This window comes from Rhipicephalus sanguineus, chromosome 2 (assembly GCF_013339695.2).
Source record: "Rhipicephalus sanguineus isolate Rsan-2018 chromosome 2, BIME_Rsan_1.4, whole genome shotgun sequence".
In the NCBI taxonomy this organism is placed as follows: domain Eukaryota; kingdom Metazoa; phylum Arthropoda; class Arachnida; order Ixodida; family Ixodidae; genus Rhipicephalus; species Rhipicephalus sanguineus.
Window position 1 is genome coordinate 174,684,886 of NC_051177.1, and position 23,647 is coordinate 174,708,532.

At 46.9% G+C, this 23,647-nt stretch overlaps 1 protein-coding gene and 1 pseudogene across 1 annotated transcript; one reads left to right on the top strand and one right to left on the bottom strand.

Annotated features, from left to right (window-relative positions):
- Nucleotides 1-10,802: 10,802 nt before the first annotated feature.
- On the top strand, nucleotides 10,803-11,879 carry LOC119382046 (uncharacterized; annotated as a pseudogene).
- Nucleotides 11,880-17,534: 5,655 nt separating this feature from the next.
- On the bottom strand, nucleotides 17,535-23,506 carry LOC119383866 (uncharacterized). Its single transcript, XM_037652137.2, has 3 exons — nucleotides 23,403-23,506; nucleotides 20,995-21,302; nucleotides 17,535-18,233 (listed from the first exon to the last, which is right to left on the bottom strand). Exons 2-3 carry the CDS (start codon nucleotides 21,279-21,281, stop codon nucleotides 17,795-17,797), a joined length of 726 nt encoding a protein of 241 aa, XP_037508065.1. The 5' UTR covers nucleotides 21,282-21,302; nucleotides 23,403-23,506; the 3' UTR covers nucleotides 17,535-17,794.
- Between the last annotated feature and the right edge of the window lie 141 nt (nucleotides 23,507-23,647).

The window sequence follows — 23,647 nt, forward strand, 5'->3', positions numbered from 1 at the left end:
ACCTGGTACGCCTGTGTGCAACAAGTGTGTTGTTATCGTTGTTGCTTCGGTTAATATTGAATTGCAATTGGAATACCGTTTTTGCAAAGGTAAGTGAAGCTGTAAGTAGTTGCCCTTCTACATGCTGGCTACTCCACGAACATTACTTCTAGAATACCATTTTATGTTGAGCTGCACGTACAAAAGGAGAATCTAGCATATGAGATACATAAGACGCGTGCACATTGCCTATATAAATATGAGTAATGCCATGCTCAATTTAAAGCGCATGTGTTACAGGATTGCGACTTCAATGGTGAAAGTTATTAGATATTCCGAAATATGTGATTGCAATGCAGTTAGAACTTTCTCATATGTTAACACGGTCTGTGAACAAAAAAAAAGAAAAAACGCTGTGTGAATGTTTGTTGGTCATTTGCTAAAGCACTTTCACGCATTATTATGCAGCTGTGTGACGGCTGTTAAAACTTTCAGCAAGTTAGATTTTGGTTTTCTTGGCCTAGTTGAGTGCTACGAGTGTTGGGCGAAGATAAAAACACGTGTATTTTGTGCGTTTCTTAAGCAGGCATACAGCCGTAATAGTCATTGTGGTTGTACTGTTTGGGGTGTTCAATAAAACAAGAATGCTGTTTGGTACTGCAACAGTTTTTATTTCCTCTGTGTTAACAGATCACGCAAACAACTTGGACATATGTACGTAAGAAACGTACGCAGTGCATCGCGCGCACGCATAAAAAACGGGCCTGTCATTTTAAAACAAATAATATAGAACAATCGACGTAACAAACGGCATGGTTGTCTAGTGGAGCAGCGTCGTCAGTACAAATATCAAACCAGAATGAAAAATGAATAGAAAAACGGCGAGTAACGGGCGCTTTGCCCACGGCTTCTATGAGCCGTGCGTATCCACATTTAGCCACCGTTCGCCGTTGGTGGCGCCACCAGTACAACTCAAAGCAGCAGCGCACGAGGCGGATAGCAGCGGCGCGGACGCGTGCTTGGCCGCGTTCGCGGGTCTGCATGCCTATATGTGTTGTCGTCTGCTCCGCGCATGCTGCACGCCTGCTACCAATTCTTTTCTGTAGAGCGCAAAGCTTTTGTCACAGATGGGGCCACGAAGGGCGGAATCTTCTCTCGCCCTTTGCCGTAACCACATTTACAGGCAGGAACAAAACACTTCATTGCCTCCTGTCCTGTTGCTCCATGTTGTTATGCCAGGGCTCCCAAAGCAACCTTCCTTGCTTCGACAAGACATTCAAGCTGGTAGAACATGTGACGCAAGTGGTGTCAACATCGATAGACTGTCTGATGCAACCAACGCCTACACCAGCGAGGTGCCATGCAACCCTCGGCAACTCCTGCGATGCGTCTGACGCAATCTGTGTTAGCAACAACTTGTAGGTTTGGGCGAGTCGGTTCATGATGCGAAAACTAGAGCAGCGCGAAAAAAACGACGACAAAAATAGGAACACACTCAACAGGACTAGCGCTGTACTCACAGCTGTGATGACGGAAGTAGGGTAACCGAATGATTTAAGTCTTTCGGTCTGATGCATTAGGCTAGCCTTCATTTGGTGCTCACATGATTTGTTAATTGCACTTTGTACATAGGTGATGGCGATTCCCCTTTTTACAAGCTTGGAATGGGCACTATCATACGGAAGGATGCCTTTCTTAGATCTAGGTCGATACTCCCAGCAGACATGTTCATTAGACTCAAGAAAGGAAATATTAACGTCCAAAAACTGTATAATATTATTCTTAGGCGTTTCAAAAGTGAATTTCAGTCCCCCTCCAAGCATCCTAAAAATGCCCAGAATATTTTGGACTTCGTCATCAAAACAGTATCCTGGACGTCTCTTTAAAAGAATGAGGTAGTCATCAACGTAGCGATAAATACCAGTGACTGGAGAGTCATTTAACGCAGCGCAAATACGGTTGTCAACGCTAGATAAAAATATGTCGCTGAGAATGGGCGCAATGGATGAACCAATACAAACAAGACTTCCAAACAAGACTTTGAAAACTCAGCAGGCATAAATGTTGACAGTTTTATCACGCTTTTAGAATTTTATCTCAATTCGACAGCCATTAATCAGAATGGAACTTTTTACATTCAGCGCACCGGCATTTGTATTGGTTCATCCATTATCAAATCAAATCATGAATGGTAGTCTACCACTATCTCTCAAGAGGAAGGTATATAACAGCTGCATCTTACCGGTACTTACCTACGGAGCAGAAACCTGGAGACTTACAAAGAGGGTTCAACTTAAATTGAGGACGACGCAGCGAGCGATGGAAAGGAAAATGATAGGTGTAACCTTAAGAGACAGGAAGAGAGCAGAGTGGGTCAGGGAACAAACGGGGGTTAAGGATATCATAGTTGAAATTAAGAAGAAGAAATGGATATGGGCCGGCCACGTAGCACGTCGGCAGGATAACCGGTGGTCATTAAGGGTAACTGACTGGATTCCAAGAGAGGGCAAACGCGTGAGGGGAAGACAGAAAATTAGGTGGGTAGATGAGATTAAGAAGTTTGCAGGTATAACGTGGCAACAGAAAGCACAGGACCGGGTTGATTGGCGGAACATGGGAGAGGCCTTTGCCCTGCAGTGGGCGTATACAGGCTGCTGCTGATGATGATGATATATATATATATATATATATATATATATATAAGTATGAGAGGTGGCACTTCAAGAAAACTTCATTTATTACGTCGACGTTTCGGTCAGAGCCTAACCTTTGCCTTAACTCCCCGTCGCCTTGTCTGCTCCGTCTATCAGCTCTGCGCAGACGCAGCCGCAAGCTCAGACACTCAACTTCAGCCGGCTCTTCGTCTCCGGGACAGAATAGAGCGACGACTTTTAACAATGAGTAATAGCCGACGCATAAGTATAAGCCCTGTCGCGAAGCACTCCGCTGTCGGCGGCGGCGTGTTACTCCTCGCTCCTGATGGGCCCTAAGCAAACTTTTTCCCCTCCCGCGCCTTCTCTCTCTCACCTCCTTACCCTCTCATCTGGTGTCCATATAAACACGGAAATATGCACGAACATTTCGTCTTGAGAAAGGTCAGGCTCTGACCGAAACGTCGACGTAATAAGTGAAGTTTTCTTGAAATGCCACCTCTCATACTTATACGGCAACCAAAGGCAACCACCTCACATATATGTATATATATATATATATATATATATATATATATATATATATATATATATATATATATATATGTATATATATATATGTGTGTGTGTGTGTGTGTGTGTGTGTGTGTGTGTGTGTGTTTATGTTTTGGGGGTTTAGCGCTTCGGCTGGCCCAGTAACCCTTCAGGGACGAGACCAAGACAGACCAGCAGCCATCTTTGCTCCGCCGAGCCCCGGCCACAGCTGCCCGCTGCCAGCGGCTGCTGAGCGCGAGCTGCGAGCGCGCCATCCTTCATCGTTCTCTTCTACGGTCGGCGCGCTCGCAGCCGCCGCTCCTATACTGCCCCCTGCCTCGGGAAAAGCGGGGGAGAAGGACGTGGGCTACTTAGCGCCGGTACCTCGCACAACTGCCCTCGGCGGACGGCACGTGGCGTACATGACCTCACGCCGGCACGGTTCGTCCACCACGTCATCAAGATTCCGGCACTGTCCGTGGCAACTGAAGGCCGAGCATTCCCCTTCAGGTCAGCAGTCGTCGTGGCAGCCGCCTTGCTGCCGCTCTCTGTGGTTGCCTGGTCTTCATGTTGTTGACGTCTGGTTCCTCCTTGTGATCAGGGTGAACATCCTCGGAATCTGCTTGCCGAGCCTTGCTTGCATCCCTGTTGTTGTTAACCTCCTCCTCGTCGTTCTTGTCTTTGCTGTCGGCTGACTCGTCCTCGTTGGCGGCTGCCGTTGAGGCCACCTCAGCAGCGGCAGCCTCCTTCTCTTCATCCTCGCACTCATCCTTCTTACTCCCTGCCTCGTTCTTTTCTTTACGCTCTTCTTCCTCACCACCATCCTTCTTAACGTTCTCCTTCAGTTCACATTTTGTATTTGCGGCTGTCTTCACGCTGCGCGATCTCGTCTTCCTTGTCCACTGCTTGGCCGTTGGCTACCCCTTCCCACTTTCAGCGCTGTCGTCACCTTCGGCGTTCTCATCGCCTTTCCCTTCTTCCACGGCCACCGCTTCGCCATCCGTCGACTCCGCGGCCTCTTTGCCACCACGTTGCTACTGCCCGGCCTGCTATTCGCAGTGCTGAGACTCACCGACCTCTTCGCCGCCTTGGCAGTCACCGGCCGCGTCCCCAACGATCGTCTCGTCCACGGTCGCCTTGTTCTCCGTGGCCTCCACATCACTGCACCGCCCGTCGTGGTCTCTCTTTTTCTTACTTTTCTTCTCCTTCTTCTCAACCTCACAGTTAGCGCCATTGGCTGCTCTCTCCGGCTCCGCAACGCCGTCTCGTCGCGCGGCGTCTTCACAGACGGCGTCCGCCGCAACGCCAGTTCCACGCCCGATCAACCCCCTCGAACCAATCTCCCGCCGTTCGTGGCTCTCGTCACCCGCCACCCGGAAGCCGTGTCCGCACGGTCGCCACATGAACTGTGCTTGACCCGGATCGACCGCCCCGTGGCCTGGACGTCGCGCCTACCTTGGTAGCTACAGCCTCGACCTCTATATGGCAACCCACCCCTAGACGCTCCGGAGCCGTTCCGTGGACTCCTTCTCTTGGATAGGCACCCAATTGAGCCACCACAACCTTACACGGCCGAGGAGACCCGGTCCCTTTGTCCAATATGCCGAGTCCCAGAATTTTTCCGGCGCGCACATCAGGACGGCTGCCTCTACCGCAGCCGCCTGCTTGCGGTAACGACCGTCGAGGCCGCTGCTGCCCTCTTCCACTCAGCCCGTCCGGACCTCCGGCGCAGGGAGCCCTTCTAGCCCTCATCTCGGCGTCACCCCCCAACCCGCCACCAGCGGTCGATGACCTTCTCGACTTCGAGGAATGAGACGCTGCTCATCGAGGGGGGAGGGCACTGGTGTGGGGGCGCTGGTATACGCGAAGACAAGTAGCACAGAGGCATGCGCTGACGATGGAACGGCAGCGTTCAGTCGAGCCCGGACTCCAGGCAGTAAAGGTGTATTTTCTCGTTCTGCCTGCGTGTACTCTCTGAGGGCTTCAGCCGACCCTTAGCCCTGAGCCGACAGTGTTTGTATGTGTGATGTATGTATGTTGACATGCTAGCCCGTCCCCGCCCCCCGAAAAAAATTTCTCGCGACGCCACTGCGTGTGGTCACTATTCATATCATGTTCATTTTCGTATTAAACAGTTGATATTTTGCACTTGTGCATCATTGTTCTCTGTGTTCTGTTCCTTTTTTAAGTTTTCACAAGAAAAGTTGATTACGTTTAACCAACTAGCCCACTGTGAAGTTTTTTTCCGTGAGAAGTTGCGGACTTATAAGCCTGAAGACCCTGTAACCGGCAAACAGTTTGTATGCCGTCTTGCCAACTATTTTGATCGATGGATAGAGTTAACAAAGACAGGAAAGACATACGAAGGAGTCCCCGACCGAATAGTTGCTGAGGAGTTCTTTAACCGCTCCAGCAACAAGTTGGCAGTGTGTTTGAGAGAGAGGAAGCTACGCACAGTAGAGGAGATGGCAAAGCAAGTGGACCAGTTCGTTGAGGGTCAAGGACTAAATATTTTAGGAAAGGTGGACAGTGACAAGCCCACCGCTGCCGAGGGAGAGTTTAAGAGTCAGGTCCGAGTTGGTATACCTAGGGCTCAGCAGCGGTGTTTCTTGTGTAATCGACCGGGGCATATAGCTAAGAATTGCCGAACGAGCAATATTCGACAGGAATCGCCAGTGATCTGCCAACTATGCCAGAAACGGCGGTGCAAGGCTGGCGATTGCAGAACTAGGTCAGTAGGAAACGCTGCACTTACAGTCAGGTTGGAAGAGAAAATGCAGATCGTTTGCACAGTGATGGTCTTGTGAGCATGCAGTGATATGGTGGTGCCGTGACTTCTTGTGTCCATCTTGCACGCTCTGTCTTTCTTCCAGGGGCTGCCGCTCACAGAGAGACTTAAGAGTCTGGGAGTAACCATGTCCAGCGCTATCCTATTACTTCAATACCTTACAGAAACCATCGGATTCAAGTACATAATGACTTGGCGTCGTAATACCGACCCCATAGAGCAACTGTTCGGTATCGCTTGACAGTCCAGTGGCGGTAACGCTCTCCCGTCGCCAGATGTGTTTCTGATCACTGTGAACTGCCTTTCATTTTACGAAATTGTCAGAAGTGTTGGTGGTGCTAATGCAACTTTTGACATTGTCGGTTGACTGCTCCATGTACGTGACAGGACGACCTCAGGCGTCAGACCAAAAAAAAAATCGATGAACTGCTTGCGCAAGGCAAGTTGGATGAAGCACAGAAATGTTTGATTTAAATACCAGCTTCTTGCTTTCTTCCACAACTTTAGTTGTGGAAGAAAGTCACTCACGACTGGTCTGTTACATGGCTGGTTATGCAGCCAGGAAATGTGTTTTGAAGTTTGACTGTCCATCATGCACAGACCATCTTGTAAATCCAAGTTAGACAGTGGAAAATCGGCTCCCGTCAGGGTGGCACATGGCAGTGTGACTAGGGCGGTCTTCTATATCCATCAAAGGACATTTACGCTTTCATCTCTACACTTGAGAACCTATTCGCTGAATGCTTCAGTGTCAACATCTTCGCCCTAACAGCATATGTCTGATGTGGCTTTTCTATGCAAGAACTTCCTTCGAATACCGTGGGCTGTAAAATTCACTGTAGAAAATTAGTATGAAATTTGTTCCTTTGCTAACAGCACTAAGCAGTGCTAACAACGCTAAGCGTCAGAGGTTCAAGTACATTAAGGTGAGCAGGACTACTTAGATGAAAAATGTGTGCAAATTCATTACCCGTCAACTCGCACACGCACATTTGCTGCCGATGTATTCTTTGGTGAATCAAATGTTCGTACTTGTTTTCAAATGCAATAAGCAGTTTTGGCCTAGTGATACAGTAGCATAGTATACAGTGATACAGTGACACAGTACGCGGATTTACTTCACAAAGTGGATGAAAGCGCAGATGCACCAACAGATTGGTAGGCGGTGGGTCCAGCGTGCTCGCGGCGCCCAGGTGAAAGTCGCAGTGGCACCATATTCCGTCGTCGATGCAAATGGACTCGCCGGAGAGCTCGCCCCACTCCACTACCCCTGATCTAGTACACTCTAGTAAGGGGCACGAGCCACGTGCCGAACGACGAGGTTTAGATGGTATGCGAAGTGCAGAAAATTTCTTGATGATATGCGCCTCTGCCACGTCCACGTACGCTATTGGTCGGTGGAGGGTTCGTGGAACGCGAGCCGAGCCGTGGTAAGAAATCCAAAAAGGGAGAACCGCATTGTCTGTAGCGCAACGTTCGAAGAAGGTCGATGAAGCCGATTAACGTGAGAGTTTGGGCGAGCTGGTAGTTCATTGTAAAGGTAATTTCAACTAAAAACGAATGCACGAAAAGAGAGCTGACACAGACAAGCGCTGACTTTCAACTGATTTTTTATACAGGAAAGACACATACATGTAGTGAAAATTTGCGCAATTTGCGATGAGAAAAAATTGTGTGTTCCTTATTTTTATTTTCATTTTAATTCGTCATCGCAAGTTGCGCACTTTTTGACTACATATATGTGTTTTCTGAATAAAAAACCAGTTGAAAGTCAGCGCTTGTTTGTGTCAGCTCTCATTTGGTGCATTTGTGTTTATTCCCGCGCTGTTGAAATTCCCTTTTCGAGGAAGCCATCGTCTCATGGGTGACGAGAGCAGCAGGTTCCAGGTCCGGAGGTGCAGCACCGAGAGTCCCGCGCATACACGTCGATCCCGGCAACGACCGGGTGAGGCTACCACGCAGTCGCAGCATCATCACCACAAGGGGGAGTGTCCAAAGCGCAGCGCGAATACATGGGAGGAGCAAGGGCCTTTTGCGGTGAACTTCCGCGCCGCGGCGCTGCCGTGCCGGACCCGTGGGCTTTCTCCGCGGCGGAAGCCGCGTCAAAGCGGCGAGCGTCTGCTACGCGCGTGATATTTTGGCCGCTATTAGCTAAAATTGTGGAACTTTGGGCAAAATTTAATACTGCGTCACTGTAACATAGTACTGCAGCGACTCATCACACAGAGAACGCGTTTGTGTGTTTTGAAACGGCGTTTTTGTATATATCCTTGCAGCTGGTTTGTCACCGCATTGGTCCACATTTCCGCGGCTGTTTGAGGAACGCATCCTGCGCACACTTCATCGTGAGAAAAGGCGCTTAGCTTACTTTCCTGTGGAATGATGAACGTAAACTTGCTGCAGGAGAGAATAAACTGGTGATAACCAGGAGAACGTAGCACATATGCACGTAGTAACTAGCTCATGCATGTTAACGCGCTTGCACCCTTCATATCCTATCTTTTATTTCGTGCATTCGATTAGTTTTACAAGGCTGCCTCCGGCGCTCTGCTGTTTCAAGCCGTTTCATGCGAAGCCGAATGTGTCAGTCGGCGTGGCCGCGCTACCAAAAGTAAAAAATTACTCGCGTAACTCGCGTCTCGTTCACTTGGTATACACGAAAATTGGCACGGAGGGGCACGAATGTACGTATGCCCAACACGACCGATAGGTCATGGCATCACTAACTTGACATGCTTGCCGTTTGCGTAACGACTAACAATAATAATATGGTGTATGGCGCGCAAACCCGCTTTCAGCCAGAAATAATTCTGACGATGTGTGGTCTGACGATTTGTTTCCGTCAGGTTATAAAAAACGTGGTGGTCACCAATATCGATGTCAACATGTTAGACTTACCCATACATTTTGAAGAACTGACCGCGTAGGTAAAATGTATGCGAAAAAATTACATGAAAAAAAAACATGGTCCCTTATGCATTCGCCGGAGATGACTCGAAAACGAAAGCCATCTTTTTCGTCAGTCGATGCATTGATCCTACCTCGCTCCTCTCTGAAAGCTTTCTGCACATAACGTGGTTGCGGACTGCCGACAGGATCGAAGGCATTGCAAGCTTTCTGCACCTCACCTGCTTTTACATTGCCTACAACGGGGGCCGATCACGGAGGCAATGGAAAGCGACCATGTCATGTGATGGCGTTATCATATTACGTCACGTTGAATGACGTCATAGTGACGTCACAAGTTCTGTCGACATCATCGCCTGATGATTTTGTACATCACTCGTGTTAGCTACGCGGGACTCCGACGGTCAAGAGAGAGAGAGAGAGAGAGAAAGCTGGAAGAGGAAAGGCAGGGAGGTTAACCAGACGAAAGTCCGGTTTGCTACCCTGCGCTGGGGATAAGGGAATGGGGACTAGAAAGAGGAAGAGAGAGAGAAGGAGAGCAGTGCACGTGCAAAGGAGTACAATCAGTCACTGAGGCTGGAGCTTCTCTGACCTACGTGACATCAGCGCTCTGACATTCCATTGGGGAATCGCAGCATTTGAAAGGGCCATGGGCGAGCTGTGGCGATTACTGAAGCGCTGAAAACACTGGATCGACAATCTCCAGCAGTTGCAGGGCAGTTCGGGCTGTCGGAGTGTTTAGCTTGTTCAAAAGCATGAGTATGGTGTCCAGAAGAGAGCGAAGCATCGCAACAATGTCCTGGTCTTTCTCGGGCATGTCGTGTTGAACCAGCGCTGTCGTTGACTCGGTCACTGTCTGCTGCGACCATTGGAGTCGCTGTGGATTGTGCTGTGGCTTTGGCTGTTGCTGTGGTTCTGGCTGTGGCTCTGGCTGCAGCTTTGGTAATGCCGGCCATGCTTCAGAGTCCATGTGTTCTTGTGCGGTCTTGTCCTGAGAAATCGACTCGGACGTGTCTGGTCTAGGAAGCAGAGGAGGAGGTGTCACCTGTGAACTGCGATTCACAGAGTTCCTTGAACCTCTACGGCGTCGGGAGCGTCGCTTTCTGACGACAGCAACAGCTTCCCGACGTGTTTGATTAGGCATCTAAGGCTGATCGTTAAAAAAAAGACAAACCAAAGAAAATGTAACGATAACAGTGCAACATCGTGTATGCCTCACTTCATGTTACGAGCGATCGCCCGAAAACAAACGTGATTCTCAGTTCAGAGCAGCTGATTGCACGCGTCTGCGAGACAAAGGAGGCTTGCTTTACCCGTCTGGTCATCTCTTTATATTTATTCAAGAGATAAGCAGACTCGCTATTTAAGTACTCTCGGAGCTTCAGCACGAAATTGTGGCGGACGCTATATTGAGGTCACCAGGAAAAAGCGGGAAATTGCGGTCGGGTGCCCTGTTGGCGCGCACTAAACTGCCGCAGAAACAATTGTATTTTATGTAACTACTCGTCCACATATTTTCGTAAAGTCTCTGAACCGGGTGAACGCTAACCTCCGAGAACCGTGAAAACATCTGAAGTTGAGAATGAGCTGTTTGAAACTGTTTTCACTTCGTATGGTGAAGGCTTGAAGCAATGCACGCATCTCGCGCTAAAGCCCGAACCATATGGAGTGTTTTTGCCGGCGTTTTCCCGGCGTTTCGTACGCCGGCGTCCCTCGACGTCGACGCTACCGGTGACGGTGGCCGAAACGTCCACCTCTGGACGGTCCAGACATCACGGGCGCCAGCGTCGACGCCGGAAGCGCTTCGCGAATTGGCTAACCAATCAGCACGCGCTATTGCCACGAACTTCCGCCTGTGGCCTCGCCGGCCAAGACGACGAAGTGTACGCCGCCATTGCGCGTGTTTGTCTTGTGTTCTCGTTCGGACTTCGCTGATATCCACGATGCCTCCCCACGTACACATTGACAACGAACGGCTTATTGGAAGCGTGGAGGCGAGGCCGATATTGTGGCAGGTGAAGCATAGGGACTACAAGAATAGACAAAAAAAATGCATTATGGCTGGAAGTCGCCGCGATCGTCCTGCCGGGTGTCCCAGATGCAGGTAAGTAGCATATCTGCCGAATTTGCCGTAATATCTGCCTCATCTAGGCCTTTATTAGCGAATTTACTGTGTATGTCGCGTCCAGTTTTGCGATAATATCGCTAGTTGCGTCTTAATAGTCGACAAGATCCAATAGGCTTCATTAGTTCAAACAAGCAAACTCGGGCAAAACGAGATTGTTCTACGAGATGTTTATTAACATCGTCGCTAATCGAAAAAAAAAGAACGAGTGTTTCTTTGACTGTGTAGGTCGTGCCCGTTTTGTTGATGCTTGCGTTTTGCATCACAAGAGATGCGTATAGCCATGTTAAGTACATATATGTATGTGCATGTAGTCCTGCCTTCCTTTGGGGAAAAACTTCACCAGAACCTAGATCCGATTGTTTAGTGCACTAGAGATCAATGTCCAGCACCACGGCTTTTAAACCTTATCTTGCGCTATAAACGCTGCCCCATATGAGTGTCTGGCACGCAAATAAATCGGTTGTTAGTACGCCCATTGCAGTGTTTGTTTGTTATTTTTACTTGTCCGTACGCCTGTTTTTGGCAGTGCGAAGTCATCAAGTACGAACTAGCCGATGGCCCACATAGCTGCTCTGCTTGCGTTGTACACGGCCGTTTTTGCATATCGCTTCCTTCAAAACTGAGCAGTTTGCAAGTGCGTAGTAGCACCTATTGACATACGAGAGAAATGTTTGACGGTTGTGATGGACATACTTTTGCAGAAAAACACATACAGACGCGGTGGAAGTCGCTCCGCGACAAGTTCCGCCGGCTGTGTGTGGCCTTAAAAGCGGCCCACAAGAGCGGGGCCGGTGCTGAGGACAGCGAGGAATCCGATGTGGCCTGGCCCTACTTTGAAATGATGCATTTCCTTAAAGGGGCCCTGCGACACTTTTGCGACTGCCCTATTTAGCACCGCAATTGCGTGTAGTTATGAATGCCGAGACGAACGCAAAAAGAATTATGCAAATTGGTGCACGAAAAGTGAAGTTATTAGTCCTCAAAGTTCAAAACTCAAGCAGACGACGACGAGAAACGTTTTTTTCGGATTTCACTCTCCCGCTGACGTCAAAGACCGGCTCCAATCACCGCGCGCGTCTTATAAAGACATACCGGAAATGTCACCTCATGGTGGCCTTCACACAGTACATTGCTACACCTCTTTTTGACGGCGTTGTTACCATGCTTACGACAAACCACGTCCGTCAGCTAGCAGACGCTCCAATGATTTGTCGTGTAGTGCACAAAATGAGTCTGGAAGACCTAACAGACCTCGAGCGCGAGCTCTTGCGACGCAGTGATTGATTCCATGTCGTGCACGCCATTGCAAATTGAAAGTGCGTCGCTGAGCCCCGCGCAACGCGAGGATGGCTCCATGGGCCCAGACGAAACGCTAACGCCCGATGAAGCGGAAGGCGTCGGCCGGTAAGCGTTTAGAATTTTTTTTTTGGTTGACAGCATCGCGCCGAATTGAGCGTTGCGTGTTTCGCAGTTGCCGGTGTGGCCGGTGTCGCTCGATGCCGCAAAAGACAAAACGCGGAAGAGTATCGTTTGATTACCATTTCACAACGCACCTAGCGTCGTGTTCGTTGTTTTGAAAATATATCAGTTAGAAACAGGAATCATTTGTTTCTGAGAAAGCATAAAAAGGGATTTTGCTCCTCTTAGACCTCCGTAGTATGGCCTAGCTACCATCATATGAATATTGCACGTCACGTGTCGCGTCAAGCCAATCAAAAACGAACGGTCTTTGTCGTCACTGTCACATGACATCACGCCACTTCCTGTAACAGAAATAGCCGATGTGTGTCGCCATAGTGCGAAATCAAGGTAGTTTATCCCCGTGAATTAAAATTATAACCGCTTCGATTTCGGCGTTGCCACTTGCGCAACAATATCGGTGCATTCCCCAGTGCCAGAAGAACCGATGAAAAAGACATGCTCAAAATTGTGTCGCAGGGCCCCTTTAAGGACAGCGTCGAAGGAAGACCGTAAGTTGCTGGCGTGAACATTTTGACATTCTCTAACAAATAGATCACTGGGCCATTCCTATATAAGGTAGCAGCATACTAGTTTTGAGAGCTGCATTGAGCAAGAAAAAGAAAGGAGTGAACAGTTTCTAACCTGAATTTTATGATTAGTGCTTGACTAAAATAAATTACAATGTAGCAGCTCAATTTAAGAAAAACTTTCCTGCTGGAAACTTCCATCATAAACTAACATTCAAAGCTTCATAATCGCTGTCCTGGATTTGTTTGTGCTCCTCACGCTTGCATTTGTTGAGTTGTTTAAAGATGTGTGTGCATTTCTTTCAGGCGGTTGCACCGTCACCACCTTCATTATACACGGTGTGTGGAAACGGTCAGCTGCATGCAACTACACCAATACAGGTTGGTTGTGTCTGGTTGCTTGTGCAAGAATGAACTTGGCCAATATATAGCATGTCTGCGTGGTGAACAGCCTAACCAATACGCAGCTATGACATATGGTGCACTGATGCTGTAGTCCTCATTTTTGTGTTTTGTCATTACCAGGCATCAGCCAGGTGGCTTACCAATGCTGGAAAGGCTATATTTGGGAATTTCTGCCTCTCCCCAGAGGGCAGAAATTTCAACCCATCGGTAATTTCTCCACTCGCAAAACTGTGTGAATGACCGTGTATTGACATTGGAAAAACCTGAGAGGCATTACATGAGACTACAAAGGTGATGGAACACAAGTGTGAATTCTTGGGACACACTTTACTGAGAGAAAAAGACATGAATCAGTGCTGCAATATGCGTTTGCTATAAGTCGTGTTGAGTGCTGGAAAATGCACAATTATTAATAATACCAAAGAAGTTGAGATTTTTGAGAACGTCTTGGACCCATTACATTGTAGTCAGCATTACATGCAAGCACGTTCGGCAGTGGTATTGAATGTTGTCATAATGTACTTTCAGGACATCTGGAAACATGGAGTCGGCGCAAGACATTTTTGTAACCATGAGATGCAGCCAGGAAAGCAACACGGACCTTGAAGGGTTCGATGTTGATACGTGTCCAGTGCTCAGTGATGTAGAAGCGTCACTGAGCACTGAACACGTATCAATGGTTGTCACAAGTGATGCCAGTGACAACACTCTTCACGGGGCACCACCGACATCAGCAGCAGGCAGCGTCACCACACATGAAGGGCAGCGTGCCCTCCAGCCACCTCAGAAAAAGAGGAAAACGAGGGAGCTCTTCATTGAAGAACTAGGGCACGTGGAGAAGGAGCTCACTACATGTGCCAAGGACATTGACGAAAATTTTGCGGCAACCCTGGTCGATCACATGAGAACCGTGAAGCCAGAGCTTAAACTGGACATGCAGCTGAAGCTTCTTCAGGTGGTTAAGGAGTTTCAGACCCCTGCACATTAAATATGCCTCCCTCTATGTTTTCGAGGTATGTTGTTTCTTGGTCCTGGCTATAGAAAAAGCCAGCAAGGTTACTCAAAGCAGTAGTCACTTGGAAGCTTTATCATTTCCAACACTATCATTCGGTATGTACAAGCATAAAAAGTACCGCTGTTTTACATAAAGAAATAACAAGGGAAAAAGTCAAGGGGAGTGCTCCCCTTGACCACTTTCCTCATTGTTTCTTTGCACAAAAACAGCCATACGTTCGTGTCTTGTACATGAACCAACAATCCCAGCAACGTGTACTTCTATCATTCGGCTTGCTGTGGGCCAATGTCAAAAGAGCCTCTTCACAGGTTTTGCAGCGCAGGAATGGAATGAAAAAGCAACAAAGCTAAAGGTAATTTCTGTGTGTGCAGGTCAATGAACAAAAGTATAGCAAAGCCAGCACAGCCTTTTAATGTGATGAATTATGTTGTCTGATTGTTTTTTTTATGTGGGGGACCTACCACTGTCAGCACAGGTTGACGGTTGCCCACCAGGTTCCATGGCATGGTGTGGTTGCACAGTGGCAACTTCAGTAAGATTTTCAATGCTGTCGTACAGTCCGACTGCCCGATGAAACCTTGGTATACACTAGCAGCACGTACCTAGTCAGCTTGCCATGAAAATAGTATAACATGTAAAAGAAATAAATGCTAAACTTGCAGTGCACAACGTCGCATGTTAATGACACCACAACAAAATGTAGCACTCTTGCCACCTACATTTTATGATAGTATAGTACAGATAAAAACTAGTATACATGCCCTTAGTAACAGTGATTAAACATCTTTGATGAATTCAGACACAGTCAGATGGTGTCCCTTGCGCAGCTCAGAAATACGAAAACAAAGATTAGCTCTGCATTAAAGAAAAAAAACTTTAAAAAATCGTCCTATTTGTTTGAATATACTGCCGAGGATCCTGGGCTTAGTATACTGTGCTAGCACAGTGGAACTAAATGCAAAGGTACAGCAGTGTGGGATAAAAAAAATCAATGACGACGCCAACCTTTTATGAGCCATTACATTTTTTCAAAATATTTTGCATGAATTTCAGTAGATTTTTTGCATCTTGCAGGAATAATTACAGAATACTTTGTATTAATTCTGCACATCCACATATGTAAGCATGAACGGTTCCTTCAAAAACGCAAAATCTCAGCCAAACATTTGCATTGTTACTGTTGGGAATAGCAAATTAGAGAATTGTGATGAGAGGATTTAGCAGTAACAGATTCAACATCTGCGAGTGGAAGGGCGACTATGGGCTCGCATACAAGTACAATATGAATTCCCTCAGTCCACTCTTTCTACACCGCTGTTGTAGCTTGTCACAGGAGGGCACAGTGCTCTTCGCCACCTATGGTTATATACAACTTACAAGGGAGGACAGGTCCTACCCAGATGACCAAAGTACAACTGCCTCCGAGACTAAAGTCTAAATCATGAGCCAAATGACGGATTCACTGGCTTTTTGGCTCGTGGTGTCACACTGTAGTTTGCACCTCTCGGTGCAGGGTCATATACTCCCCCCTTTCATATGTCAGCTGTCTTCTGAAGTGGTGACCGCCTATTGTGGATTACCAAAGGTGCTGTTATCTTTTCCTTGGGAAGTCCCCACTATCGCACAGATACATCTGCGAGGATTTACTTCAGGTCGTGAATGTACAGTGCTGATAGAGTCAAATACGGCCTTCAAATTTTAGCCGTAATTCGTATGCACAATAGCTCAAGATAACCACATCTTGTTACCATGAATATGGCCACCAAGATTGCTGTGGGCTCTGGTGCAAGTGTACCAGCAAATGTTATACCAGTCTGACACAGACTGATGGCAGTGGAACTGAAATTACATGGGCTACTTAGCTCTAAATTGGCATGTTCTAATCTATGAGCTCTGTACATTAGTGGACGGTGAATGTAGCACACTTCGCTGAGGTCCCACCGATCTAACAATGCCATCTTGACAGACTTTCACCTTGCGCTTGGGCCTGCGACACCTTAAAACCCCCAAAGTGGTGAATTTCAAATTTTAGTTAGTCGGGTGACCCATATGGGGTTGCTTGTGTGGTAATGTTCAGGAAGGCTGATGGATTCTTTGAGCAGACATGGATATTTATTGCACATAAAATCAACATTCATTTATAAAACAGGTTTGAATATGTACAATTTGCTTCACAGGCGGAGAATACGGACGGGCTGGGGGCTGAGCCTCCCCCCTGGCGCCAGCACGGGGTTTTCTATAAGAGCTTGGCTTAGGTACCCATCCATAGACAACGAACTGTTGTCCGTCCTGTCTGGCAGTTATTTCACAGGACTTGTATATGTGCGCTTCATTCTCATTTCAGCTTTTTAAAATTCCAATCATGGGCCAGTGCCAAGTCAAACATTGAGTAGAAAATGTTCCTCAATTGGGTCTTATGAGCAAAATATGCTGTGTTGATGCACAACTGAGGTGACCGCTCAAGCTATGACAAGTAAAAAAGTATTGAACCATGTAGTGACTGGTTTATAAAACACAAGAATGCTACTGAGCACACAAAGTCTCGCATAGACTTGCTCGCCAATAAAAAAAAGGGGCAATTTATTGGTTGTCTACAAATGGGTACCCTTTGACATAGAAGTGCCGTGAAAGGATGGTACGCATTTTTGATTAAGAAGCAGAGTTTTACTATCAGGTCGGTGCCCCAATAGCAACTCGAATACTCGTCCAGCAAGCAATCTTTTTCGGAAAAATTCCTAGTCACAACTTCACGCAAGGTGTAGCACTGGCAAATGGTATTTGCTACCTTCTGAGAATAATTTTGGCCACTTTAAATTCACTAGTATAATTGAATCTTTCTGTGCCAGCACTGAACTACTTTCTACGGTCTGCAATGACATGCTTTAACAAAGTAAAGCATGTCAATAAAAAATTCGGCAGGTCTGACTCATTGTGGGAATCTGCTTCATGCGATGTAGTCAGCCAGTAGCAGCCTATGCTTTTTTTGCCTTGAGCCAAACATTACAAGGTAGTTCAATGTTGTAGTGCAAATTGAAAAATAAATCCGGAGTCTATCCACTACAGATCTTCATTCTGGTATACTACAGCGCAGACACACAAAGGACTGAATGAAAAAGACGACAGCGCTCATCGTCGTCTTTTCTGTTCAGTCCTTTGTGTTGTTTGTGCTGCAAGTATACCAGTATCATGTACCAACAAGCCCAACTCGCCACTTTAATACACATCTTCATAATGATATCGCGGTGTCGGCAGCTACGAGACTAAAGTTATATTAAATTTTTCAATTCTAAAGACTCTCTCCCTCTGTCTATATATATATACCTGAAAGAGCAAGTCGGGCCCCCGCCCTCTCCGGGCAAATGAAAAGTCTCTGCCTATGATTAGCTTTCTCGACAGCGCTCATCTCCTTATCAGGGGCAAGAGCTGTTGCTCTTGCAGGTGCTTCAGAGCAGCATCTTTAGCCACACCTGGATGATTCCACTGCCAAGGGAGCTCACCAAAGCTGCTGCAAAAGTAAGCAGTAAATATATTCCTCGCATCTGCTGCCTCTGCAACGAAGTTCCTGGCATGCGTGGGTTCCAGGGAGAAATATCTGGGAGCTCGGCTGTCCTGAGCTGCCCCTTCCACGCTGTCCCGCCAGCGGCCTCGAATAACATTGCCGAAGCTGTCTTCCCTCTCTTCACAGCTCTGCACCTTTGCAGTTGATTTCATAATGAAATTATGAAGGATGCAGGCCGCCTTGATGACGTAGTCAACGTTTTTCGGCTTCAGGTTTATCGTGCGCAGGAGCACTCGCCACCGGGCTGCTGTTATGCCGAAGGCATTCTCAGCGCACCTCCTGTAAAACATACAATACCAGTACCGTCAGGACGTGCCATTTACTGTGAACTCTTCAAGTTAACAAACGCTTGAAATTTCGTGCCTTAATGACAATGCATCCTCACTCAGAGGTGCTCCCACCTCCTAGGACTTGCTATGGTAGTGCTGCCTTCATGCGGAGATAAACAGAACTGATTTCTAGCGTCAGGCGCATTGCGCAGTCTGCGGCAGCGCCAATGGGCAACGCCCTTTCATTTTATGGTTTCGCTGTGTGATCGCAACAGAGGCACGTGAAACTTCATTTTCATCTTTATCGGCACTCCTTTGCAGGAGCGGTGGAAGTTGATTTCCATCTTTATTAGTGCTGCTCTCAACTCGTTTATCACTGACACTCACGAGGTATTCTAGTTACTGATTACCGAGTTTGCTCTGCCCAAGTCAGCCACAAGCAGAGAAGACACCTTGTTTGCCAGCACAACTCATCACTCCAAGAAGAGAACGGAGACGCGTGTTATGTGTGCAGACAGCGATAAGGCACTGTGCGTAGACCCGCGTTTCATTGAGTACCATGCTCTGAAATACTATTGAACGTTTTGCAGTTCTGAGTAATGCTGACATTAAAAAAGTTAATTTTTTTACAAATTTTTCCGGCTTTAAATTAACCATCGGGAAAAGCTTTTTTCAGAAAAATTTGGTACTCCAAGGGTTTATGAACTACTCACAGCCAAGCTTTTGTTCACAGTGTTTACATTGCTTTAATAGGTGGGTCTTTGATAATCAGAGAGCTGAATTATAAATTAAGCATAAAGCATACTTCTGCAAGTCATTAACTCTGCTGAATACTGGTGTTGCCTCAAAACGCATCCTTACAATCAAACTGGTGCCCGTCAATTGTGGAGAACTATATCATCACATGTGCTCGAATTTGGGCAGTGTTGAAACTGCCCTTTTTGAATGAAGGCCTTTTGTGTATGCTCGAATGCAGCAATGCAAGTGCACAAGTATTAACCAGGATGCGCTGCTGCCATTTCTGTGTTCTATAGGACACCTGCAAAATAGTGCCATGTGAAGCACTGTTGAGCACATCAACAACACTCAAGAAAAAGGTGAAGCGCCACAAGGAGCCAAAGGAGCCACTAAATGGTCTCATGGAAGGACAATGAAGTGAGGCGTATTGCACTCAGAGAGGCACTCGTGCTTACCTCAGATCACATTAAATTACGTTCACGGTTGCATTCACCACTTAATATGAAGTCAAAGGTGCTTTCGTATTGAAGGGAGTGGAACCTGAACACTTCAAGCTTGAAACCTCGATGTCGGGAGTCATTTAAAGAAGCCCTCCCACAGGTTTTCAACGTAGAGAGAAAATGCCAATTAACTGCAGTGTAGGCTTCTGCGAGCATGCAAGTCAAATATCGCACTGCCAGAGTTTAAAGGGCCCCTCACCAGGCCACATAGCAAATTTTAGTTAGACGCTGGAAGTTGTTGTGTGCCGAATGAAGAGCAGTATGCCGCAAGAATTTTTCAAATCGGTTCATTACGAGCTGAGAAAAACAATATTTGTAGCGGCGCGAAACCATGATGCGAGGAGACGAGCTTCAAACCCTTGCCACTCGCCCCGTGTAGCCTTAGCAAGCCAAATCCCTTCCCTGCCCTCTTCACTTGACACATACGCATGAACACATGTGCATGCATGGTCACGTGTGCATGATGTGCCCGAGCACGCGAGCGGCAGTTGCACGGCCGCTACCTTTTCTTCTTTGTAGTGGCCGTGGGCATTTTGTCGGCGTTCTCTGTGGTGTACTGCCTGTTTCTGCGGGACGGGCATGAAAGTTGAGACATTTGTACGGGCACGAGAGTGGCGGTATCGTGAGCCAGTGCCGCATTAACGTTTACTTGGACGCGGTAGAATAAATGAGCATAATGAGTGCTCGAACGCGCCCGAACATTACTTTCGTTTCCAGGGCTGGCGCCAGCTCGATTCGCTAACCGCGGGGACACGAACGCATGGTAAAGGGAGGCACATTAGCCTCGCATCTCGCTGCAATTCACGAAAAAAAAATTAAAAAGACTGCACACATTCCTTTTGAGTGTCTCATTATTTCTCTCAAGTTTTATTAATCTATTCAAGCATCAAATTACACAAACTACACATGTCGTGTTAAATAATTACCGCAGTGTCACGTGCTACTGTTGGCGACGTCAGAGCACAGTCGTCTATGTACGTCATCCCCTCATTCTCTAAAGCGCATGCCCGCGAGAGGAAGGGCAAGCAGCGAGCAAACGCCCAGTGTATGCATTGCGCTCGTTAGCTCAAAACTGTCAAACCTGGTGAGGGGCCCTTTAAGGGTTGTGGTTGACGCCTAGATGGGGATGCACGCCCAAGGCCTCTAATAACTAGCAAGGCCTTTCAATAGTGGTTCTTTCTGCACACAGTGGGGAACTCGCAATTTCATTTTAGCTAGAAAACGCTTGCTGTCCTCTTGGCAAACTATGTAGTTCCAAGGGAAGGACGTGAGCATTGGCTGGTTTCATGGTCCAAAATACAGCCATGATAATATTAATATTGCTTGTTTCGATATGACCCAAACAGAAGACGGTGGAAACGAAAGTATTTGCATTATGTAGCCCTAAATTTTAGTCTTAATCCGTGACTACTGTACATTCATGTTCTATGCTGCCACAGCAATCAACTGGAAGTAGAAGAAGTAGGCCCATTCTTTTTTTCTTTGGAATAATCGTTGTAACCTACAATACTAATATTATTTGGAATGCCTTACCGTGCCCTACTGAGTCTGTAATTAAAGACCCTCTTTTCGTCGGTGAGCTGCTTAGCAGGGAAGGGTCTCATAAAATCCTTCCTTAATTGGAATGCTTCGTCACCCACGAAGGCATAGGGTGCCACAGTCCTCGTTCCAGGCAGGAATCCCGCAGGAGGAAGATCAAGGGTTCCTTGAAGCAGCTTTTTTCCAAACTTGGAGTTCTTGAGGACGCCTCCATCACTCTGTCGCCCTTCAGCACCAACATCGATGAGGACGTACTGGCAGTCACTGTCCACGATGGCCATCAGGACGATGGAAAAAGTGTGCTAGAATAGACGTTATAATCAGAATAGTAATGATGCAGCTTCGAAGATACAATGAAAGAATGAACATTAAAAGCACTGAACTAGAATTTTTTGTGGTATGAAACGATTTCAAAAATTCAGCAGATCCCACGCATCGTGTGCATTGGTTTCATGTGAAGCAGTTGGCAAGTAGCAGCCTATGCTGGATGTTTCGCTAGAGAGAAGCCTTAGGAGGTGAACCAATGTCTATGCATATATTCAGTAGTTCTGTGCATATCGTGAGAGTGCCAGGCACGTCGACTACACTGGCTTGTGAAGTATAGCTCTTGCTCCAACATATCGTCGGCACTTGCATTAGGGCAAGATGTCAGTTATATCACAACTGAAGTGTACACTACAGAGCGATGATGTACATATTGTCACCGTAAGCAGCCGTCGTCGCTGTATTCGGGCAACACTTCACTATGACTTACGTACTCAATGTTTATTACATTGTTATCAAAGCAGATAGACAAAACTGCAGCCGTAATCAGAATTTCCCAACATGACGCCTGCATAACGTCTTTTTCCTCAGCAATTTGAAGCACTGGCACGGATAAGTGGTAGAATATATGACTTCCATGCAGAATGCCTGGGTTCAATTTCGCATCTAGTCCAAATTTTTTTTTGCTTCTATCAAGGCATTTCACTAATCGATAATTCCATCAAATTTTCTGCAGCATGAATTTTTTAACACTCTTGCATAAAGATTCCTAAATTCTCTTTTCGGTATCACTTGGTTGATGTAGACTGGCGCATAACCGTACTCCTCCAGCCATGGTATGCGAGTATGTGCCACACGTGATGGGTTGAAAGGGTTTTATGACATATGCGACTGGTAAATCACGCTATTCTTGTCATGACCTGTGAATTGTGCTTGTCATCCAGTCTTGTCCTCCTATGCGAAATTTGGTATACAGACTATATCGAACTTGGATAAATCGAATTATCCTTTATACTGAAATAATTTCGAACATCAAAATGCTTTAGCGTCAATGCATAGGAAAACCTGCGGCTACATCGAACAAAAATAGCCGGAACACGTCATATATCGACCATCAGACAGTGTGAAACGCCCCTGTAAGTCGGCTTTCCCTCACAAGAAGTTGAGTTTCCCTCACGGAAGGGGACTTTCCTGCATGCATTCGGGAGAGCAAGGGGTGTCATTAGTAGGGCGCCGCGCAGAGCGAGTAGAAACTACCGCTTGCCGTCACGAGCTTTCTCATATGATCCTTCGTTGGCACGCCTGTTGGCCCATCGTGCGTGGTCGTTGGGGTCGCCATTCGCTTCTCCGCTCCTTTTGTTAACGCAATGGCTGCGGTGAAAACGGAAGACCGCTCTTCTCCGCAAGGCTGGCAATGATCAACACTATCGGACGTGAACAGAAGTCTGACGTCGCCGCTGCGTACAGAATCCCAAGAAGCACGTTGAATACGATAATGAAGAACAAGGCCGACAAAGGGCCAAGCCGGACTAGCGGCTTGCGGCGCCCGACGAGTATATGCACAGCTGCGTATGAAGATGTTGAGGCGCTGCTCACATTGATACCATATTTTCTCGTGTATAATGCGCCCCTGCATATAACCTGCACCCCCAAATAAAACTGCAGGAAATTAAGGACTAAAAAAAAAGGTGCCTGCGTATTGCTGTCAAGCCGGCTTCCTTGCATTATCGTGAAGCAGTTTCGCAAAGCCAACTTAGGCAACGAAAATACGGTAAATTTTTCTAAAGTTCTATATCCAATTATATGATATATCGAACTAATTTCCGTATTTGTGTGAGTTTGATATATGCGGGTTTGACTGTATACCAAGTAAAGGAGACGGCCACAAGAGAGCCCAGACGTAGGTGGCTAGATAGATAGATGGAAACGGTCAAACTGCCTTTGGTTTCACATTTAAAATGCTTCACATTTAAAACACCCAGCAATCACAAAACAATGTTATAGAACACAAATACTGCAAAGCTGACATAAGTGGTCATCATATGTAACTGTTAGGATGTTAGGATGCACTATATACTTCAACGTGCAACAGATGTTAAAAAATTGTGTGCTTAAGAATGCCTTGTGAAAAAGCTTACCTTGTAGTTGAAGTATAGGCTGCCGGAATTCCCAGGTGCAGTGATGGCAACATGTTTACCATCAACAGCTCCCAAACAGTTGGGAAATTGCCATTGATGGGCGAAGCCTTGTGCGACTTCAGTCCAGTCAGACTGAGAGGGCACCTGAAATTATTTTAAGAAATGTTCTCTAGCAGGAAGCATTACTGAACTAATGTACTTGATGCACACTACGTACAGCACCCCTTGCACTAATGACTGCCAGT

Bases quoted from the DNA above. Each gene is read 5' to 3' on its own strand.
- LOC119383866 (XM_037652137.2), bottom strand. From the start codon at position 21,281: ATGGCCATCGTGGACAGTGACTGCCAGTACGTCCTCATCGATGTTGGT. The intron at 18,234-20,994 runs GTAAGGCATTCC...TATGTTTTACAG, and splicing joins TACAGACTCAGTAGGGCACG to GAGGTGCGCTGAGAATGCCT.